The 21,943-nt window shown below is 38.5% G+C and overlaps 1 protein-coding gene across 1 annotated transcript in view; it reads left to right on the top strand.

The window, feature by feature from the left end:
* Positions 1–20,093, top strand: part of PUDP (pseudouridine 5'-phosphatase) — a 74,237-nt gene extending 54,144 nt beyond the window's left edge. Inside the window, exon 4 of the mRNA XM_062603705.1 lies at positions 18,557–20,093. Within this exon, the coding sequence (XP_062459689.1) occupies positions 18,557–18,733 (177 nt within the window). The 3' untranslated portion in view covers positions 18,734–20,093. The remainder of the gene's footprint in view (positions 1–18,556) is intronic.
* Positions 20,094–21,943: the final 1,850 nt, after the last annotated feature.

Genomic DNA, 21,943 nt, shown 5'->3' with positions numbered 1-21,943 from the left:
GCTGCAAATGTGTGCTTTGGCATGTCTCAAAGAGGTTTCCTTTAGAAACACTAATGTTACAATTTCATCTTCTATTCTGTCTTGCATTAACTAGCAATTTGAAGGCATTTGGACAATATATTACTGTCTCTTTCTCCTGTCAACTGATTTTGGGTTTTGGGGTTTTTTTTAATCATCTGAACAGTCGGTTGAAGAGCAAGTACACTTGAAGGATGATGGCTGACTTTGAGTAGGCTGGTGGAAGACTGTTTTACTGATATCTTACTATTTACAGCTCTTCTTCACAGTTGTGGTGTTAGTACATGACAGCCTTAAATTTCTTTAAAATTATTAATATTCAGTGATATAACTTTGTTTCTCAGATGTTTCTGGGAACTGCTTTTGTTTTAATTATACAGTGCTAATGAAGGATGAATAAAACTTTCCATAAGTCAATTATTCAGGAAAGGCCCCCAGTGTAGTCTGTCTCAGAAATTTTGAAATGTATCCATTCTTTGCAGGAACAATTCAGTCTCACCAGGTTTCACACCATTTTTAAAAATCTGTAAATTGAATCCTTAGCTTCTCTGTTTGAGTTGAGTATGTGATCTGGCTTTGTGTAAAGTGATTACTAGTAAGAGCTTCAGGCTCAATATCAGTCCAAGGATGAAAAAATCCATCACAGAATACTCTATTTTAATAGAAGGATTTCAGTTACTCAGCAGTATGAAGACATAATAGTACTTGTGACATGCTGTGCTGTATTGCTTTAGGATCAGACTGAACATTGCAATAATAGCAGCGTTGAGAAGAAAGAAAAAATAGGATGTCTGATTTGAGCATCTCTTTTTCTCCTGTTGGTTTCTATGTTTAGCATAGTGTATGGTATGTCAGGCCCTACTTATAAAGACCTGTGAAAGAAACTACATGGATTCCCGGTCTTGCATGTTAGGAATCAAGCAGCATGTGATGCGTAAACTTGCACAGAATTGGATTGATCCAGAGGCAGATCCACCACAGGATACAGCTGTTGGGTTGTGCGATAAAAGCTCATCTGCAGTCCTGCAAAAGACCTCAGAGAGGCAACAGCAGTTGGGGGATCCTAAATCCTGCCCGGCTGTTCCCAGGCCCACCACAGGATCCATCAGCCCCTCAGAGGCCTGTCTCGGGGAGCAGAGTCACAAAGGCAGACCAGAACCCATATCAAGGAATCGGAGTGAGGGACAGCTTCTCTGGGCCCTCCCAGGGCTGTCCCAGGAGTATCATCACAGTGAATCATCCAGCCTTAAGACCCATCAAGGTGAATCAATGCTGGATCCCTTTTTGGACTGAGGGGAGATGGTACCTGGGACATGGTACATAGTATGGAGTGCAGGGGAAGAACATTTTGGGATTGCTCAGGATCTTTACAGGGCAATAGAGGTATAAGGGGATAAAAAGGTCTGGAGGTGTGTAAATACGTGACTCACTTGTCTGGCAATGCCCTGCTCTTGACCAGGGCATTCTGTCCAGTTGTCAAATTCAACTTCTAACTCTTCCTGGCTGAAGGTTACCTCTTGTGTTTCCTGCCCTTTCCACCCCCCTTCTCTTCTTGTATCTAGTTGGACAGAATCTCTCCTATTTCTATTTAGGACCATCATCTCCTGTTCTTACTATGCAGCTTGTTTAAGAGGGTGCTTCCATCTTCTGTAATGTCCTCAGAGATAGTGGGCAGCAGCTATTTGGCCCTCCAGAAGTCCTTGGGCTGAACAAGCCAAGCTGTCCTTCATCATTTCTTCTCAGAGCAAGTTGCTACAACTGAAGCCATCCTGGTGGTTCTCTGCTGGACTTCTTGAAGTTCATCATCATCCTTATGTTTTTTTTCTTTCCTAATTTTAATGACTAATAAATTTTTCAAATGTAATCCTTGTGCATTTGAGACTTATAATACTAAATAGTAAAAGGATTTCATAGCCAAGCTTCTGCTCAACAGGTACTCTTAAATTATGAGCCAAGTAGCCTTCCACAATTATTTAGATTTCCTTGGAGTTGTTGTTTTTTTCTGTCTTTAAATATTTGAAGAGCATACAGAAGCCTGACACTTCTTTCAGTTTTGGCTTATGGCTAGGTAGTTGCGTAGCACAAAATACACAAATATGGAACTCTGCCCCTGCTTGCTTTCCCCTTCCCTTCTCATTCATATTGCCCAAATGTGAGGCATGTTCCACATCATCTGCTGGGCAAAGGCCAGCCTCCTTTCAGTATCATGACCACCTTTAATTTAAACTGTTTCTCATTTCTGTGACCATATTTGATTTTATTTGATATAAGTTACTGGCACCAAAGATTGTTTTTTTTTTTGTTGGTTGTTTTTGTTGTTTTTTTTTTTCCCAAAAGAGGTAGTCACTGTAAAGGTCTGTTTTAATAGCTGAATTTATGGGTTTTATGCACAGTATCTTTGTGTACACAATGCACAATACCTTTGTGTAAGTAAGTTCATGAATACTTCTTTCTGTTTCACTTAGAATTTCCTTCTCTACCATACCTTCCTTCTTGCTTCAAGAAGAAGAAAAGGGACAGATTGTTTAAGGAGAATCTGGATTTTCTGTTTACAGAGCAGTGAATGTTCTGAAATAAACTATAGTTGTATATGTTGTAAAATTCGGGTTTTTTTGACAGGTTAATAAATCTCAGCCAAAGGGTCTGAAAGACTAGAGATGTTAAAAGCTTGTGTTGTCTGACAAAAACAAACCAGCAAAGGATTTAGGATTATTCCAGTTGACCATGGCTCCCATTGTATTTACAGATGCATTCATTTATGGGTCTTTTTCACAGTTTTTTTTTTATGTTTTGGTTTTGTGGTGAGCATAAATGAAAATCACCTGAAGTGGCAAAAAGTTAAAAATGCCATGGTTCTTCAACAGGTAAACGTGTTCATGGTGCAGACAGTGCAAGCCTTCTGTTGACTTTATAAGCTTTTGAATATCAATAAGCTTACGCATTTTAGAGAACTTAAATCTATGTTTTCAAACCTACACCTCCGTTCATCAGTTTTGACACTTTTCATGCATAGACATGTGAGACAAATTACCCTATATTCCAATGGCAGTAACAGTTGACTAGGATATCTTTTGATAAAAGGCTTGGAAAGTAGTATCATAAAAGTATTTAGAGCTTGGCTATTGATGTAATATTAACTGAAAAAGTGGAAAATTATTTGTTAGTTGTTTAGAAACTGATTTCTAGTAGAATTCAGAGGGACACTGGGATGAATAAAAACAAAAATCTGTCATAAGTTTTCCTGTGTGCCATCTTCAGATTCAGCAACTGTTTCTGGGAATGGAAGCCTCTGGAGAAAACAGTAGGAAACTGGGTACAAATATTAGTGGTACAGTATACTGTGCCTGATACATAAATTCAGTCATGTTGGAGATACTTTAGTATGTATCGGCAATGTCACATGGAAGTGTGGGATATGAATTACTGCTTATTTTATTAAATCTGTTAGGAAGTTTAGCAAGGACCTCACCCACTGCGTTTTCCCATTAAGTATCATTCAGACAAGGAAAGCATCTTTGCAAATGTTTGAATTAGATTGAACATGAAATGACAATGAAACATCAGATAATGTATAATTTAAGACTGCAAACTTCGGTTTATCAGTACATTCCCAAAACAATGCTTATGCTTTGCTGGTGGTACTTTCACATTGAATTGAAGCACAGTTTTAGTTCTTGCCAAATCCTCATTATCCAGGAGATTTGATTCAGTCCTGACAAAGTATCATGGAAGCTGCTTTATTCTCCCCAGCCGTTCCTGAGTTACTGTTCTTGATGTTTTTTAATGCATTTGATGTTAGCTTTATAAATACATGCAGTTTTATATCTGTACATACAGAGATATATATCTGTATATACTCAGATACATATTTTAAACTGTATATACTGCATATATGCACCTGTATATGTGTATATATATATATATATATATATATGTACATATCTGTGTTAAATCCAGGAGCCCGACAGGAGCAAGGGTGCTGCAACTCCACAATCCCAAACACAGCCAGCAGTGAGGCTGAAAACATGTTCAGTAGTCATGTGGGCACACATGGCATATACAACATGCATGTACACATGCCAGCCCCACAGAACAGCACAGTAGAAATGCTCATCACTCACACAGGTTGAGCACAGAGAGCACCAGTGGTCTGATCCTGTTCCCCTCTCTGGCTGATCAGGGTGAAGGTCTATTAGTGCAAATTATATATGTGTATATGTGCAGCTGGATTTAGGCAGTCAGCTGTCCCTGGATCTCAGTCTCCCCAGTCACTGGCACCTGGAGGCATGAGTCCCCAATAACATAGCCCCATTCTAGCATACAGTGCAGATCCTTTTCCTTCCTCTTCTCTCACTGACACCCATGCAGTGGGTGACTTAGACACAGCCTATCCAAATGGTCCTGAATTCTTTTGCATCCATCATGTCCCACAGAGAGTCTCTCGTGCACACACAGGTAGGTCTCTCAGACTGCCCCAGACACCACTGTCTACAGCAGCTGGCCAGAGCTAACCTTTGCCTACCCTGTCCCTGCAAGAGGCAGTGCTGTCTGTGCTATCACTGGTAGAGACACGCCTGGCTCCCAGGCCACTTCACCTACTTTCCAGCAAGTACAGCATGCTCTTCATTAGCACTCACATGCTCACTTGCACATCCACATCCAGCCTCATTGCAGGTGCTGCACTGTGGGCATGTGGGACCCCTGGTCCCATATCAGGGCTGGCACTTAGACCTCCATGCAGGTGTGCATGCACAATAGTAAGCCCTTGCCCAGGAAAACCATCAGAAATTAGGTTTAATTAGAGATGACAGGACAGGCTGGTGCAGGCACAGCTGGGCAAGTGGACTGATGGCCCCTGCTCACATCCCACCAGCCCCTTCTGTCCTCCTTCGCATGAGTGCGCTGATGTGTGGAGCCTTCCCTGCTGGCACATCTGAATGGGTCTGGCCCAGCTTCAGGGCTCTGTGGGGGCTCCTGTGGCATCAGGAGTGGCTGGGTTATGAGCTTTCATTGCCTCTCAGGCTTGCTGGATTCCCCTGCACCTCCTGGACCATCCAGCATCATAGGGATCAGTTTGTAATAGCTGACAGCTGCTGTGCTGGGCCTGGAAGCAGCCAGGCAGGGTGTGATTCAGGCACCCCCACCTACCCTTGTTGCTCCTGCTGTGCTTCCTGTGTGCAAAGACCAGCACGTCTATTACATAAACTAGCATGTGTGTATATTTGTATGTATATAAACATGTCTTTCTATGTATGAAGATGTATAGATCCCTCCTGTAGAAACAGAGTTGGCAATTTTAACTGCTAATGCTTCATGGATGCTCTTTGGACGTACTAAAGTCAAAGCCCACCTGGACACATTCCTGTGTAATCTGCTGTAGGCGGCTCTGCCTTGGTTTGGACTAGATGATCCCCAGAGGTCTCTTGCAACCCTAACAATTCTGTGATTAGCAATGTGATGCTTCATAATCACAGAAGATTTGGAAGGGAAGATTCTTGTTAATTAAAAACTGTAGACAGTTTTTAAGTTGTGTTCCTTATCTCCAAAGAGGGTAGTTAGGAAGGCACCCAAAGTAGAGAGAAAAACTTTTTTAGTTGATAGGAAAGTAGAAGAACATGTGGGAGTGAAGAACCTCAGCTGGCAGCACTGCCACTGCCAAGCAGAGGAAAACCTGGTTGAGAAAAGCGTTCAGAGTGTCATGAGCAACATCTTTGCTCTCCATTTAGATGCAAGATGCTGGTAATCTGAAAAAGCTCAAAATAACAATTGTCACTTGATTTTGTAAGATTTTCTTCCTTTTAACAGCAAAGTTAAAAGTTGACCTGGTTGAGATTATGACAGCAGCAGTTCTAGATTCATTAATTGTTTCTTTCTGTTTTTAACCATCATCTCATGATATTCCATAGAGCTACTTGTTAAATTTCTGTTTTACTTCTCAGTGAGGAAACTGTAGTCTATGGCTTTGAAAGTCTTGGAGTGTTTTATCTGCAGATGGAGGGTCTTTGGAGAAAGAAGTTTCTGTGTCTTTTCTGACATTATTTTCCTTGCTAAGAATAAAACATTAAAACTGTTGAGGAAGATGTGTTTAGCTACACTTTCAAGACCTGCCAATGCAGAACATACATCCCCAAGACAATTTTTATCTATGGATGAGAAATATCAGTCCTCCTTCTTCAGACATATTTGCCATCTGATTTATAAATTTTCTCTCATCAGTAATGAATCTTACCTGTATCTCAGTAAAGTAGTTGAAATCAATTACCAAAGTGTTTAAATATAATAGGAAAAACTACAACTTCTAATCAAAGGAAAAAAAAAAAAGGAAATTACTTGATATATTTCCTATATACTGAATCACAGTGTCTGAGAATCTCTTTTGCTTTTTTGCTTCTTTGCTTGCCTGACAGCCTGTCCTCCTTTTTACTAGTCACATCATATTTTACCTGGTAGCCAGAACATATCTTTCAGTGGATTGTGTGGCAGCGATACTTTGTCACCTTGACATACCTGCTGCAGTCTGGTTTCCCCAGGGAATCGTTATATACAGTCTGGGAGCTGAAACTTCCAAGTTACCAGCAAAATGCTGCTCATAGCACTCAGCTGCCTGTCAGTTTATCCAGATTCTTGGCAATTCCTGTGGCAGTGTCTATTTCTCAACTGATCATGTTGCTGTAGTAGAGGTGTTTTCTTTCAGGTCATGTGTTATGATGGTTAGAGCCCTGCAAAATCACTGTTTGCACTATGCCATGGTAGTCTTACTAAAAGATAAAGGCATATAATTTGATTTTAAAAAGAAGAAAATAGAGGTGTCCTGTGCTTAAGCTAAGATGACTTAGTCTTTTCCTCAAATAAGTATGTGTTATAAACACATTAATTCAGCTGCTTTTTTGTAGGTTAACTGAAAGAATATGTAGAGAAGGCAATTTGCCTTTGACTTAACTGTGAAGAAATGTGTTTGTATCAGTATTGGGGTGACAGAGACACTTTTTAATAGAACAATTTATATTGTCATCATGGGTTCTCTATTGGTCACTTAGCAATATGTTTTGCTGTATATTCTGCACGTTTGTCATTCAAACCTTTAAATTTAGAAGTTCCATTATAGTGCCATCTGCCTGTGCACCAGTGAGTGAGGCTGTACACTTTTGAACAGGAAAGAAAAACAAATTGATTTCATTTTCAGGAGAAAAAAAAAAGTAAAAAAAACAATACACGAAACATGGCTAGTGGACACCAAGTTCATAGAATCATATGGTTTGGGTTGGAAGGGACCTTAAACATTGTCTAGTTCCAACCCCTCTGCCATGGCCAGGGGCACTTTCCATTAGACCAGGTTGCTCACAGCCCTATCCAGCCTGGCCTTGAACACTGCCAGGGATGGGGCAGCTACAGTTCTCCGGACAACTTGTGCCAGTGTCTCACCATCCTCACAATAAAGAATTCTTTATTAATATCTAATCTAAATCTACCCTCTGTCAGTTTAAAGCCATTACCCTTTGTCTTATCCCTATGAAGATCCCTCTCCAGATTTCTTGTAGTCCCCTTTAGGTACTGGAAGGCTGCTTGAAGGTCTCTCTTGAGCCTTCTTTTCTCCACACTGAACTCTTTCAGTCTTCATAGGAGAGGTACTCCAGACTTCTGATCGTCTTTGTGACCACGATGACCATGTCAAGTTGACCTTGAGCCAATGATGTGCCATTGCGGCAAAGGCAGCTGATTATGGGGAAGTGTTGCTAGCAGGTTGAGGAAGGTGATCCAGCCCTTCTACTCAGCACTGGTGAGGTTATACCTGGGGTACTGTGTCTAGTTCTGGGCTCCGCAGTATGAGAAACAAATGGAGGTACTGCGGGGAGTCCAGCAAAGGGCCACAGAGCTGGTGAAGGGACTGGAGCATCTCTCCTGTGAGGAAAGGCTGAGTGAGCTGGAATTCATTATCTTGGAGAACAGAAGGCTTAGGGCAGAATATTCTTATTAATGTAAGTAAATAGTTGAAGGGAAGATGCAAAGAAGGGAGGAGCCAGGCTCTTGGCAGTGGTGCCAAGTGGCAGAATCAGAGGCAGTGGACACAGATTGAAACACAGGAATATCTATCTCTGAGCATCAAGAAACACTTTTTTGCCATGAGGGTGTCTAAGCACTAGCACAGGTTGTCCAAGGAGGAGGTAGAGCTTCCCTCATTGGAGATACTAAAGCACTGTCTAGACATAGTACTGGGCAACCGGCTGTAGGTGGCCCCGCTTGAGCGGGGGGGTGGACGAGGTGACCTCTAGAGGTTCCTTCCAACCTCAGTCATCCTGGGATCCCATGATTCTCTGAGTCCATATGAGACTTATGTAGTATTTGCTCATTTTCTTTGTGTGTACGTATATTATGTATGGGCATCTGTAATTCATAATGCAACAGCACAGTAACATGATATCGAGTTCAGAGTAAAAATTCCAGATAGTCATGGAGGAACGGACACATTTAGTTTAAATTGGAAAGCAGCTCTCATCTCTTCCATAGACTCAAGCAAACTGTTGAAGGTCAGCAAATATAGTATAATTCAGATCTGTGGATTTGTTGTGTGAGTGGAGATTCTTACTTTTAATATGAGATCATTATTGCATTGAATGAGCAAGTAGTTGTCACTTAAGCATATGGCCTGTTGCAGTGTTTTAAGGACTTTGCCCATGAAAGATCAATTTACAGGCAGATAGGTGGTAGTTTTTCTTTTACATTAGTTTGCCATCTGTCAGCTTTATACCCTGTTGACATCTGGACATTATTTCTGATTGAAATATACAGATGAGAGGTTTTTTAAATAAAAAATGATACTAAGAAAAAGCTGATGAGAACTCGGATAATGATAAACTTGTTTCTTTGAAGAACTGAGTACCTAAAAGAAGTTACTCATGTCCGAAGTTGTGTGACAGGTGCAGTTAGTAGTTGCTGATACCATGGCTGGTATTCCCAAACTAGTGTTAATGTTAAACCAGCGTCATAGAAAATTCTGCTTCTCTTGGTAGCCTGTTAAAGTGTCTCGCCTCCCTCATACTGAAGACTTTTTTTCCTGCTGTCAAATCTAAAACTCTTCTCTTTCAGCTTAAAGCCATTCCGCCTTGTCACTACAAGATCTTGTAAAAAGTCCCTTTCCAGATTTATTGTAAGCCCCTGCTTAGGTAGTGGAAGAGTGTTACAAGGTTTTGTGGGAGCCTCGTCCAGACTGAAAAAGCCCAGCTCTCTCAGCCTGTCTCCATAGTAGGGGTGCTCCAGCCCTCTGATCATCTTAATGGCCCTCTTCTGGACTTGCTTGAGCAGGTCCGTGTTTCTTTTGTGTTGGGGGCCCCAGAGCTGGACACAGTACTGCAGGTGGGGTCTCCTGAGAGTGGAGTAGAGGGAGAGAATCACCTCCCTCGACCTGCTGGTCATGCACCTTTTGATGTAGCCCAATATACGGTTGGCTTTCTGGGCTGCAGATGCATACTGCAGGCTCATGTTTTGCTTCTTCCACTTGGCCTTATTGAACTTCATGAGGTTTGCGCTGGCCCACCTGTCTAGCCTGTCAAGGTCCCTCTTGATGACATCCCTTCTCTCCAGCATGTTGACCACACCACACAGCTTGGTGGTGTTGGCAAACTTGCTAAGGGTGCCCTTAATCCCATGTGCTGTGTTAGTTACTAATCCAGTGCTCAATCATAGCTGTGTTAGTTCCTATTTCAATATATATTAAACTGGATAAGGCTTAAACTACAGGAAAGGAGACTATTTGCATAGATACCATATGTATACCATCTGTTTATATACATGCATACATATACAGAGTTAAATGAAATCAGAATAGTTTGGGTTGGAAGGGACCTTCAAAGGTCATCTTGTCTGACCCCTCTGCAGTAAGCAGCGACATCTTTGTCTTTGATCAGGTTGCCCAGAACAGCATCCAACTTGGCTTTGAATGCTTTTCTATTTTTGTCCATTATTTACTTTGAAATAGTCACGTCTCACACCCCTTATTCCTTTCACTTAAAATGACCTTTTATTCTGCCTGTAAACATGCTTGAGTCAAAATAAGAACTGAGCCTTTCAGTGAGGTGACTAGTAGCCTTCTCTTTTCTTGTAGAGCTGGTCTAATAGAAAAATAGGCACAGCTTGGTAACTGTGGGTCATCAGTGCATTTTAAAAAAGGAAAAAAAGTGTTTCCATGCAGTATTTTAACAGGTAAATGTTATTTCAGATTCTAGTGCTTTTTCTAGTGCTGATTATCTTAAGTTTATTCTTCTTCTTTGGCTCTTATAAGGTGACCCCAAGATACTACAGTTTTTAAGGATTTTAGGAGTAGTTCTTGGGTTTGGTCCGTAGTGCAGTAAAACTGCCTTTTAAATTGCTGCTTTCATTCTCTTGGGTTTTTTTTGTGAAGCCGGTGCTATTAAATTATTTTTCCAAACAATATTATAAAAATGGTTTGGGTTTTTTGTTGTTTGTTTTTTTTTTCTTTAAAAAATTACAAAAGCCAGTTTCTAAGAGGTATTTAAGATTCAGTTCAGGATTTTACCCAAATTCACCAAATCAGAAGTTAATACTTTTTCCAACTTACTTGTGTACTTTGTTGCCTAAACAACTTCTTAGAAAATCTATATTGAAAACAGAGAATTGACTTTTTTGATATTCATATTTCTTTCCTATAGTAAAAATGTATAGAAGATCATAATCTTCTCAAAGTGTTTTTATTTACTTAAAGGTGCTAGTTTGTGGCTTTGTGTTTGGGCTTTCATGCTATTAATCTTAAATATTCTCTAAAAGAGAACTTTCAACTGTTTGAAGAAAAACCGCTTTTCTTTCAGATCATGAAAAGTTAAAAGTTTAACACAGCTATATATCACCCAGTCACTCCAGACTGGTGACACTGTGTCATGTATGGTTCAATGAGAAATTTGTTATGAATAGAAAAAAAAAGACCTTTTCTGTTACTTTTTTTTCACTCCTGATGAAAACCTGTTTAAAGGTGAATGCCTCTTCTCACCCTTTCATTCTTCACTAAGGAAATTAGGAAATGACTTCATGTCTGAAGCATATGTGGTTTGTTATTAACACTTCTGGCAAGGATTATACAATAATTAAGATGTTGGTTAGATCAGATTAAGGTACATTTCAGTATGCAGGCTGGCCTTTCAGTGTGGTAAGATAACATTGGTCAAGAAGATATTATGGGACAAAAAGACACTGTTTTGAAAATGTTATGCTGCTTGAAAAAAATTTATTGTTCCATGAGAATCAGCCACCTTTTGCAGCACTTGCTGAGTTGGTGATGCACTTGCCTAAACACATGCTTAGGCAAGTGGTGATGTCCAGGTACACAAAATAGGCAGGGTACCTGCCATTATCAGCCTGCCATGCTGCAGCTGCAACTGTAGACATTCCCCGTGGCAAAAAGGTCATTGCATTTACTCAGGAAGTACTTCTGATACCTATTTCCAGTTTCAGTTTGAGACTTAAGAGTATGCATTCACCAGAAGAGCTCCTCCTTTGGATGTACCTAGTTTGCATCTCTGATGTGTTTGCTCATGAGATGGGGCCAGCTTTCCTCCAAGGTGCAGAGTAATAATGCAGTACGGAACAGGCACAAGCTGGAACACAGGAAACTCCTTGGAAAACTATTTTCACCATAAGGGTGGTGAAATATGGGAACAGGTTGCTTAGGAGCTATGTGGAATCTACATCCTTGAAGATACTCAAAGCTCACCTGGTCAAGGCCCTGAGCAGCCTGCTCTGGCTGGATGTGCATTGGATAGGGATGTTTCTAAATGGCCTCCAGGGATCCTTCCAGTTTAAATTATCCTACCATACTGAACTCTGCATGCAAGCTGCAGTTACTTAAATGTGTTGTATATTACATGTCAAGAAAGTCAGTGGCTTTAGTAAAGATACTTCTTTGTGGAAGATAAGGCAGCACAAATTAACTGTTTCATTGCACAGAATTCATTTTTAGGCCACTTTTAGAGATAAGTGGCATAAAACCCTAGCGTGTTCACACAGTATGAGTAATCTCAGTAGAGAGCAACTTGAGTGTTTGCCTTGTGTTCTCCTTAAAAGAACAATACTCTTCTATGGCTAATCCACGCTCCAGTTGATTGAGTTAGATTTCTGCTGCCAGGATAATTGAACACTGTTTCAGAAACTCCTGGGAATTCCTTGAAGCCTGTAACACGAGTTGCCATACAAAGTTCCCAGTGTGCTGTCCTCTAAACACACAGTCCTCTGTGAAAAGAGTGCTCCAGCCATCCGGAATGATCAGAGTAACCCCGCATGTAAATGTGACCTTCTCCCTGCCTCACAGAGCCGCTGTGTCTGGGCCTGACTGTCACTCACAGAAACACTTTCTTTCACTTGATCGGGTCTTGAAAACAAGCAAGAAATTTGAAATTTATGCTCCTTCTTCCCCATCCAAACTGTTTTACACCTTCTGGCCCACCTTAAGATAACACCCTGTGAACCGGTCTATGGGAGAGTAGCTGCTGGTATGGGCTGAAATGTAAAGTGGCATTTATGTAAGAGCTGGAAATGCAGAGTGATCTAATTATGTGCAGATGTAACGCACTTCTTTTTTCTTTCTTTTTTTTTTTCTTTTTATTACTCTAATGATTTTTATATTATAAGACTCCTGGTAAATAATTTGATTCATGTACTGGTCTGCAATGTATTCATATCAAGTTAACAAAAGTCTGAATTAAAATGCATATACATGTATAATTTCCAAATGGTTCATAATATGAATCATTGAATCATAAAGAATGGTGACTGGTAGTTAGTATTCTGGATACTCTGATGCTTAATTCAATTTATTATAAGTTTCCAGCTTGTTTGTTTATTTCTTATGACACTTAAAAACATCTTGATTTACTCCTTATTTTCTTTAATGGAATTAAGATGTGGGCCTCTAAGCTGCATAACTTTCTTAAACATATTTAATATGATTTTGTTATCCCTGGCTAGTCAAACTGGCATACATCCTTAAAATAAAATGAAGTGTAGTTCATTATTGCTGCTGAGACTTTTCTCAACTATTTTTGGAAAGAGTGTATGTCCAGAGAGATGTTAATCAACTTATTTCATTATTGTTTCTTTGTTAATTCCTCAGAGAGTTAACACAGTGGGAGGCCAAAATTGCAAATACTGTAGCTGCTTAAAATGCATTTATTCGATAATGTTTAAGTAACTCTGGTGGTAAATGGGTCACTCAGAAATACATTTCCCCCTATTACTCGATACTTTCTATATCAAAGCATTGGAAAAAAGAAGGCACAAGTTGCCTAAAAAGTAGCCCAGCATCTGTTATGACATGTTGGTTTCCTCTGTCTTTTTGCAAATTTTCACCTCCTCCCATGAGTGATAAGCAGCATCTTTTCAGCATCCCAGTATTTTGTAAGAGATATAGACGGGTTTGTGTTGTATTCTGAATTATCTTATAGTTCTTGAAAGTTCCTGAGTCACTCACACTAGTAAGACGGTTAGTAATGGAATTATTTTAAAAATCTGAAAAAAAAAAAATTGAGTCAGTGAGAAAAAAAGAGATGAAAGGTTTTGAACAAAACAAAACCCATAGTGGCAATATCTTCCAGACTGATAATGTGTTTCTTGGATACTACTTAGTTTGAAATCATGAGCACAGAGTATAAGCTAGGTTTTCACAATGAGGAGAGTAAAAATATTTTTGGAAGTGAACAGTCAACAAGTTACCTGTAGTCTGACTGCCTTCTGGTTGGCAGAGATGAACAATGCCTGTCTGAAATCAACATGAGTTGCCTGTATTTGGTAGATTTCTTCCTGCAGCCTGTTTTGTGGCTCACTATCCACTGATTAAAATCAGTGGGGATTTTTTTAGTGATATGACAGAATTTGAGTTACGCTCTAAATGCTTATGGGAGACTGCACTGTGCATGTATGCATAAATTAATGTATAAGGTTACCAAATATTTCCAGAGTGCAAATTTTACAAATAACATCTCACTTTTGACCAGTTATTTTGATCATGAAGGAGAAAAAAACAATAATAAATAAAAACGTTACAGAAGTGTAATATGCAATGCATAAGAAGGCCCAAACATAATATGTCACTTTCTGACACCAAATGCTTCTGTGTCATTAGAGGATAAGAGACACAATAATCCTCTACTGTCTCTTCTCGCCAGGCACAAACAGAGGCTGATCCTGTTCAGAGGAGAAAGAACATAAGGATAACCTTGCTGAGACTTACCAGCCCTTTTTGAAACTGTGATTTGAAACCTTAAAATTCCACTGTATTCCCTTTGTGCTTTCATTGATCAGGAGGGAAGAATAAAATTTATTATTATTATTTGTTTTTTAACCACTTGTGTGCCCAGAATGCTGTTTGATTTTTGGGGGAGAGGGGGAGTTGTTAGTTCTTTGTAAGACTCAATAGGATTGAAGGGTTTTTTAAGTATATTTTGCCCAGTGAAAGACTTAACCAATTTGACTTGAGTTTAAACAGACCACAATGTAAATGTCACAGTAATAACAGTAAAAAAAATGAAAACTGTAATATTTTCTCATTAAATACATAGCTGTTTCCAATGAAGCATATGGGGAATACAGTGTAAAAATAATAATATATTAAAAGAAGAAAAGAAGTTAACAAATAATCAGTTCCTTCTCACTCTTTTTATCAAAGGGAATGAAATACTCAATACTTTTACTAGTAATGTGCTGGTTCAGAGACAGAGTGCTAAAATGAGTAGTTTAGTCCCCATGTCTGCAAATGTCTTCACTGAGATTAAGGGCCTAATCAGACCAGACCAGAACCAGCAAACAGAAGATTTTTGTAATACAATGTGGAATAATTTGAGGCTATGTTTACCCATTTTAAAGATGATGGAAATTTTCGTTCTTTTTTTTTTTTTTATAGAACAATAGATGGTAGTGTTTAATGTGAAGCCAAGTTCTACATGTGTAAATTATGCCTTTTTTTTCATTCTTCATTCTGTTTTAAAGCTGATAGTGTCATATATGGTAAAGGATATTTATTCAGTAAGCACTCCCATGCTTGTATGTTCACAGGTTTTTCAAAATCTTAATTTCAAAACTGATTTTAACCTTTTAAGCTTCCAGACTTTTTGGTTATCACTAATTGCAGTAACACTTATGTATATCCCTATTAGTTACATAAATACTCCCTCAGGTCTTTTACAGTGTATAGGTTGGAGAGGGCCTGCTGTACATACAAGGGCCTAACTAACTCTTCTTTCTTACATTCTTAAATTTCATGTAAGGAGATGTGGTACTGAGGTGCTGCAGTAATTTTATTATTTCTTCCTTTGGTTAAGTGATTATTTTTTTTAGGTTCTGTCCTGGGTTCAGCAGTAGCAGTCATTTTTCCCCTTTTTGGTAGCTGGTGTAGTGCAGTGTTTTGACTTTCAGCTCGGGAACAGAGCTGATAACAAGCGATGTTTTGGTTTGGCCAAGGACTTTGTGAGCCTCATGCTCTGTCAGGGAGTAGGGGAAGCCAGGAGGAAGCAGAGACAGTACACCTGACCCAAACTGACCAAGGAGGTATTCCATACCACAGCACGTCATGCCCAGGGGGTGACTGGGAGTTAGCCGGAAGGGCTGGGAGACTGCAGGGTTGGAGGAGGTATCGGGCAGAGCTTGGTCGGGCTGGGGGGGCGAGTTATCGGTCGGCTGGTGGTGAGATGATGTATTCTCTTCCCTTGTTATTTCCTTTATCATTATTATCATTGGTGGTAGCAGTAGTGATTTGTGTTATACCTTAGTTACTAAACTGTTCTTATCTCAACCCATGGGAGTTGCATTCTTTTCGATTCTCCTCTTTGTCCCTCCGGGAGTAGGGGGAGGGAAAGAAGGGGGGAAGTGAGTGAACGAGTTACCTGACTGGGTTTAAACCACGACAGGTTCATAGAGTGGAAAACAAATTAGTATGCTTTGCTACTTTACTTTTTTAAGCATCTAGTTCATTCCAAAGTGAAAACTGTCCTATATTGGTATGACCTTTTGAAAGATCTCATGGCAGTAGTACTGAGCAGTGACACAAGTTTCACGAATAATGGAGATAAGCAGCCAGCATCTCAGCTGAAGTCTGTATAAATCTCATCTGTCTCTCTCAGTTGGAGTGATGCTGGTGTTGCAATACTTATGCACAATGAGGAAGAACTTGGCTGCTTTCATGTCTCTAAATTTAGTATGTGGGTGGACCAGGACAGTGAACAGTTTATAACATCTCTGTGCAACGAAGTTAATAAATCCATTTTGTATGTGAATCTCTGTAAACCTTTCATCGTCCATTAAAAATGTTGCTGTTGACAATAAGTGCCAGTACCAAGAAATACTGGAGGAAGACCTACTACACTTATTACCTGTAACGTTAAAGCTACTGTAATTATGAGTCTTTTGCCTGGCTTCTTTGGTAATTAAGAGTTTTAATTGCTTCTAGTTCCAGAGAGTTAGTTAAGCTTTTCATTACACATATTGCCTTCCATAATCATTGGCTCCTCTTGTACAGTAAGCTTACTGACATCATGGAAGTCAATTAGGTCTTTCAAGGCAGAGCAGTGAAGTACATTTCTTTGTATGGGTTGGATTAAAAAAGGTTTCTGAAAGGTCCTGATAATGCTGTTCTGTGCCACATTTAAGCTTATTTTTCAAAAGGCAAAACCTGTCAGGTTTTCATTTACTGTCCGTAGAATGTTTAGAGTCACAAACTAAAATATTCTTAAGAACAAAACCTATAGGCAGAACCGTGCTTCCATTCTAATAGCAAATGTTCCAAGCTTTGCAGGATCAGCTGGTTACATATTTGTAGTTAGTAATAGTGATAATGATCAATATTTGAAGATATCACATTGTTCAAATTGGGATTCAGTGACTGTATAAAGGAAATGAGCACAAAAGATTGCTGTGATTCTGTTGGATCACTATAAGTCATTAATTAAGTTTTACTTATTATGTGTGCGATAGAAAGCACCCCTTACTTTCTTTGGCAGACTCCAAGTGGTTGCTGACACTCTGATGTGCAAGAATCAATATATTAAAAAGAAAAGAAAGCAGAAAGAAAGGCTTCATTCCCTCTTACTCTTCCAGTCTCTGATAGATTGATATACATAGTGCAGACATTCAATACATCTTGCAAAAACGTTTTCTTTGAACATAATAAAGATTTTGCAGGTTGCAGCTTGGTTCTCTTAGAGCACAGCCAGAACAACGTTGTGCATCCCTAATACTCCCTGGTGTGTTAGAGAGCCTGAAAGATGCAGTATGCTGTTGTATGGTCTCCCAGTATGTCGTATCTGGATTCAGTCAGAAGTTAAAACTTAAGTTTAGCAAATCACTAGTATTACCCATTCAGTATTAGTTGCCAAGTCTATTGTGTTGTGAAGAAAAGCATAAAATCCATCCTGTGTATCTGGTAGATCAGTGAAGACTGTGAAGGGCTTAATGCACAAGAGAAAAAATTGTGATAAGGCAGAGTTGTACTGTCTGAAGAATGTGGAGAAAATCACACTGACCATCCCAACATCTTTGTTAAAATTACTTGTGGCTGTAATTTTGGTATTAGTAGTAGTAGCAGTGCTAATATTGATAATAAATGCAGTCTGAACTGCAGAAGTGTCAGTGTAGGTCAGAATTTTTCAAATGGTTGAATGCCAAAGATTGCTTTGGATTGTCCATGACCAAAAATTCAAACTCAGGAGTGGGTAATGTCAGGAAGAGATGCTTCATTATATAGATCCTGGAATGAACTCCAGAAGCATTATCTTTTAATATAGAAAAGTTCAGACTAGGTGATATTTTATATATTCATTATTCAATATTCTGATGTTAAATTGCAAAATTTTCATAAATAATGTAGTGATTAAACAACCTTGCTTCCAAACTGTGATCTTGAATTATTGTTACTATTGTAAGACATGAAACTTTTACGTGACTAAACTGCCTCTCCTCTAGAAGTAGCCTTCCAATGTAATTGCTAATTTTCTTTCTCAACATTGGTTTGGAAGAATTGAGCAAATAGAGCACGAATTCAGTAGCTGTCTTCGGACAACTGACTGTCTTACCCTCCAGTCACCCAAAGTCCTAATACTGACCTACGTAGTGTAGTCTCCCTCATCTTGTGTATGTAAGAAATGCCATGCCTAATAAGTGAAAGCACTGGTTCTTTGTCATATTGCAGATTGTAAAGTTGGTCTTGAAGAGCTGAATTGCTTATGAAGGTATTAAAGCACTTGCTTAAATTTACGCTTGTGCTTAAACCCATCCCTATGAAATAAATCACTTAGGAACATCTGTATAATCAGTTGCTGGGATTGAAGTATGCATGTTGATGTTTTTTTAATTGAAATGAATTTAAGGTTACTTACCATGCAGATGTTCAGATTGAGAGGTTTGCCCTTGCTCTAATTAGGGGTGTCTAAGCCAGGAATTGAATTTAGCTTTCCTACTAAATTTTACTTGGTCTCTCATTTAAAACAAAAGATTAAAAGTTCATAGTAACATTATTTTATATTTTTTTTCCCCTCATCTTGTTTCTCAGTGTCTTGTGTTTGAAGATTCACCACTTGGAGTCAAAGGAGCCCTGACAGGAGGAATGCAAGTGGTTATGATTCCAGATGAAAAATTAAATCCAGATCTTAAAAAAGAGGCAACACTACTGCTGAACTCCATGGAGGATTTCAAGCCAGAACTGTTTGGTTTACCAGCATATGATTAGTGCCTAATCTCTATGCGCATGCACTTAACTGGACACTGGGAAAGTGGAATGAAATTTTACTATGATTTTATGATTGTTTTGCATCTTTTCCTTTCTTCCTCAAAACTAGAATACAAAAGTCCTGCTAACGAGTCTTCCACACAGTACCTTTAAAAGTTGCCTGGGATGTTTATGATTTGTCCTCATGATAAATTCTAAATTAAAGCAGCGTTTTCTCTTGTGAAGTGAATCCAGCCTTGTTCTCTGTACATCACAATGTTTTCTGGGAATATTATGAAACTATTTAGACAATTTATTGTAATTGCATTGGAAGCTTCTTGTTCTGTTTCCACTTGAATGACTTACTGTTTAGATATTAACCAGAAATCTGTTCTGGATTAGCTTTTATTCCATTACATTGGTTTTGATACAGTTATTGCTATCAACATGTTTATCCATTTCCTCATCCTGTACTTGTCCCTGTATTCCCCTTTGTATCATGTTGTCTTTTTTTTTTTATTTTCCCCAATTATTTGCAGAGATTTTGTTGTATTTTCTGTGTTTTCTTAGTTTGTTTTCTTCTTTGGAGTTGAATGAGATGACCTCCAGAGGTCCTTTACAACTTCCATTATTCTGTAATTCTATTAGTACCTTCTCTGGCATGGTAATCACCTGCTTTGAGCTATATGAGATCATGTGATCCTATGTTTTAACCAATCAAAATGCTTTGCATCTTCCTTCTTTCATTACATTCTTGTAATTTTTCATGTTGCCATGGAGCCTTTCCTTTCATTCTTGTGAAATGAATCCATCTTGTCTCCCTGCATCAATTCTGATAAAAGTTATGGCCTTAATCCATTGTATCCAAATAGCTTTCTGTAGGGCATCCTTACTTTCACATTCTGACCTCTTTCTTGAGCCTTTTTTTTTTTCCAAGTTCCCTGCAGAGTTTTGCTTTCTACTTTAAAAATACAGAAATTGTAGTTTTGGTTTGTTTAAATACTTACAATTTATTTTCCTGGCTACCATAATTTCCACAAAATGTTTATGTTGTCATCTGTCTCTCTTCTGTCTGTTTCTGGCATCTCATCAGGACAAGGGTAAGTGTCTCTTTAGAATAAAAATACTAGACATGTAGACAGGTTTTGGTGAAACCCACAAATACATGTATGAAATTATGGAAGCAATGTCTTTTACTTTGTCTAAAGTAAGCTATATTACACGGGGTTCATGATTGTTTTATAAAATGAATGATTGTATTCGGCATTTAAAAAACTAAATTTCTAATTGAGTGTCCATAAACCAGCCCAAAATCTTGGTAAAATATCAAACTCCATAAAGACAAGGAGCGCGAAGTAAATTAGAGGATTTCTATGCATTATGGGAAGACTACTTTGGCCTTATTTTTTTTTAAATATCATCTGTTTATTTATGATCTTTCTCACAAAAAATCTTCTGTAGGTGTTTAACTGTGTTAGGTTTAAGGTTTTTAATCAAGAGCAAAGATTAATGAATTGTAGACCCTTCAGTATTTAGGGTGAGCTTCTTTACTTTTTTTTTCCTTCCTGGATTTAAAAGAAACCCAAAATTTTCATCTTTTGTAGACTGTTGGGATTTTCTGTTACTGTAGTCTGTTCATACCTCAGAAAATTAAGAAAGTGTTATTCAGCATGATCAGTCAAATATGACCTAGATGACACCAGAAGATTTTTAGTACACCTAGTGTAATGGTTTGCAGTTAAAGGCTTCTCATTTAGGGATCTTAAAGCATTTTTTAAAAGGGTGATATTGTTTCAGTGTAGGTATTGTGCATATTATGCTTTTTCTTGGATATTGCAGTCATTAGTGTTTGTACAGTGACAGCAGCACATCCTATCCAATATGAATTCCATTTCTCGTCTTTCCAGACAAGATAACAGAAATATTGCTGTATAATTCCTCCTTTGACTTATGTTACATAAAACAAAGTGTTACTGTAGAGCAGTAATTCTGAGCTTTTAAGTGTAAAACAGGTGCTTGTTGGGATCCCCTTCGTTCATAATTACTGAATTCCAACAGGGATGTTACTAGGTAGAGCAAGCTTTAATAAGCTGTAATTAGTAACTTAGAAAAAGTTTTGCACATATTTAATATAACTAGGGAGTTTAAAAAAAAAAAAGCGTGTCGCAGAGTTTATTTTGAAGGAACTATCATCAAAGTCTTGAATTTTATTTTTAAAGATGTAGAGACATTAATGAATGTCACTGACAAAATCAGAATTACTTCATGACCACCATGATGAATCAGCATATCCTACAATTCTAATTAAGTAGCCTTCTCTTTTGCAGAGAATTAATAGTCATAAAACTACCACTTCTGTACTCAACAGCTAATCTACCCTATACAATTATTCTTCCATGCATTTAGTATCCCACCTGACAGTTGCCAGAGAGATTATTGCCCCAAACTGAAATCTGTTAACCTGAGCCATATGGTATAACCTTTAAGTAAAACTCCCGTCCATGTACTTTACTGCTTGCCATTAGCCAACTTTCTGGAACAACCTGTGCTGAACCCTTTGACAGTTATTAAAGTAAGTGTCAGTGTTGTGTTTAGGTTTTCTCTTGACTGAATGAAGAATCAAAAGAGTATACTAATTCTTCATCTATAGTAATCTTTAAAATTCTGTCATCTCCATTATATGTGAGGTGGATATTCATGTCAGCAGTAGGTGACTGTAGCCTGCCTGATTAACCATATACCAAATACCAACATATGTTTGTATATATTTCTTTACTGACTTTTTGGTTAGATTTCTGGCTCTGTAGCTCAATCATCTCAACAACGTCTGTTCAGAAAAGAAAAAAAAAAAAAAGGATTAAAAACTTGGATCCCTTCCCTTACTTCTGTCTGCTGCTTTCCAGATGAAGTCCTGTTTTGACTGAAGTAAAAAAATCCTTACCAGATCCTGCAACAGGTCATGAGGACATGTGACCAATCAGGACATTTATATGCTCTGTGTTTGTATGAAGAGGACTGTTAAAAACTAATCCAAAAACTCCATCATCTTAACTCAGCAAACAGACTTCAGTCCCAACAAATGCTTAAGTGCATGATTAATTCATTTCTATTAAACATAGAAAGTAAGCAGCAGCTTAATTTTAGTTATATATATAGTTTTATTTGTCTTAATACAGAGCATGTGTTTCACACATATCCGGAGAAGTTCAGCCTCCACAAATAAAGGCAGAA

Source organism: Pezoporus occidentalis, unplaced genomic scaffold (assembly GCF_034315485.1).
Source record: "Pezoporus occidentalis ecotype Australia unplaced genomic scaffold, CSIRO_AGI_Poc_V1 ctg81, whole genome shotgun sequence".
In the NCBI taxonomy this organism is placed as follows: domain Eukaryota; kingdom Metazoa; phylum Chordata; class Aves; order Psittaciformes; family Psittacidae; genus Pezoporus; species Pezoporus occidentalis.
This window is presented reverse-complemented; position numbering and strand designations above follow the sequence as displayed.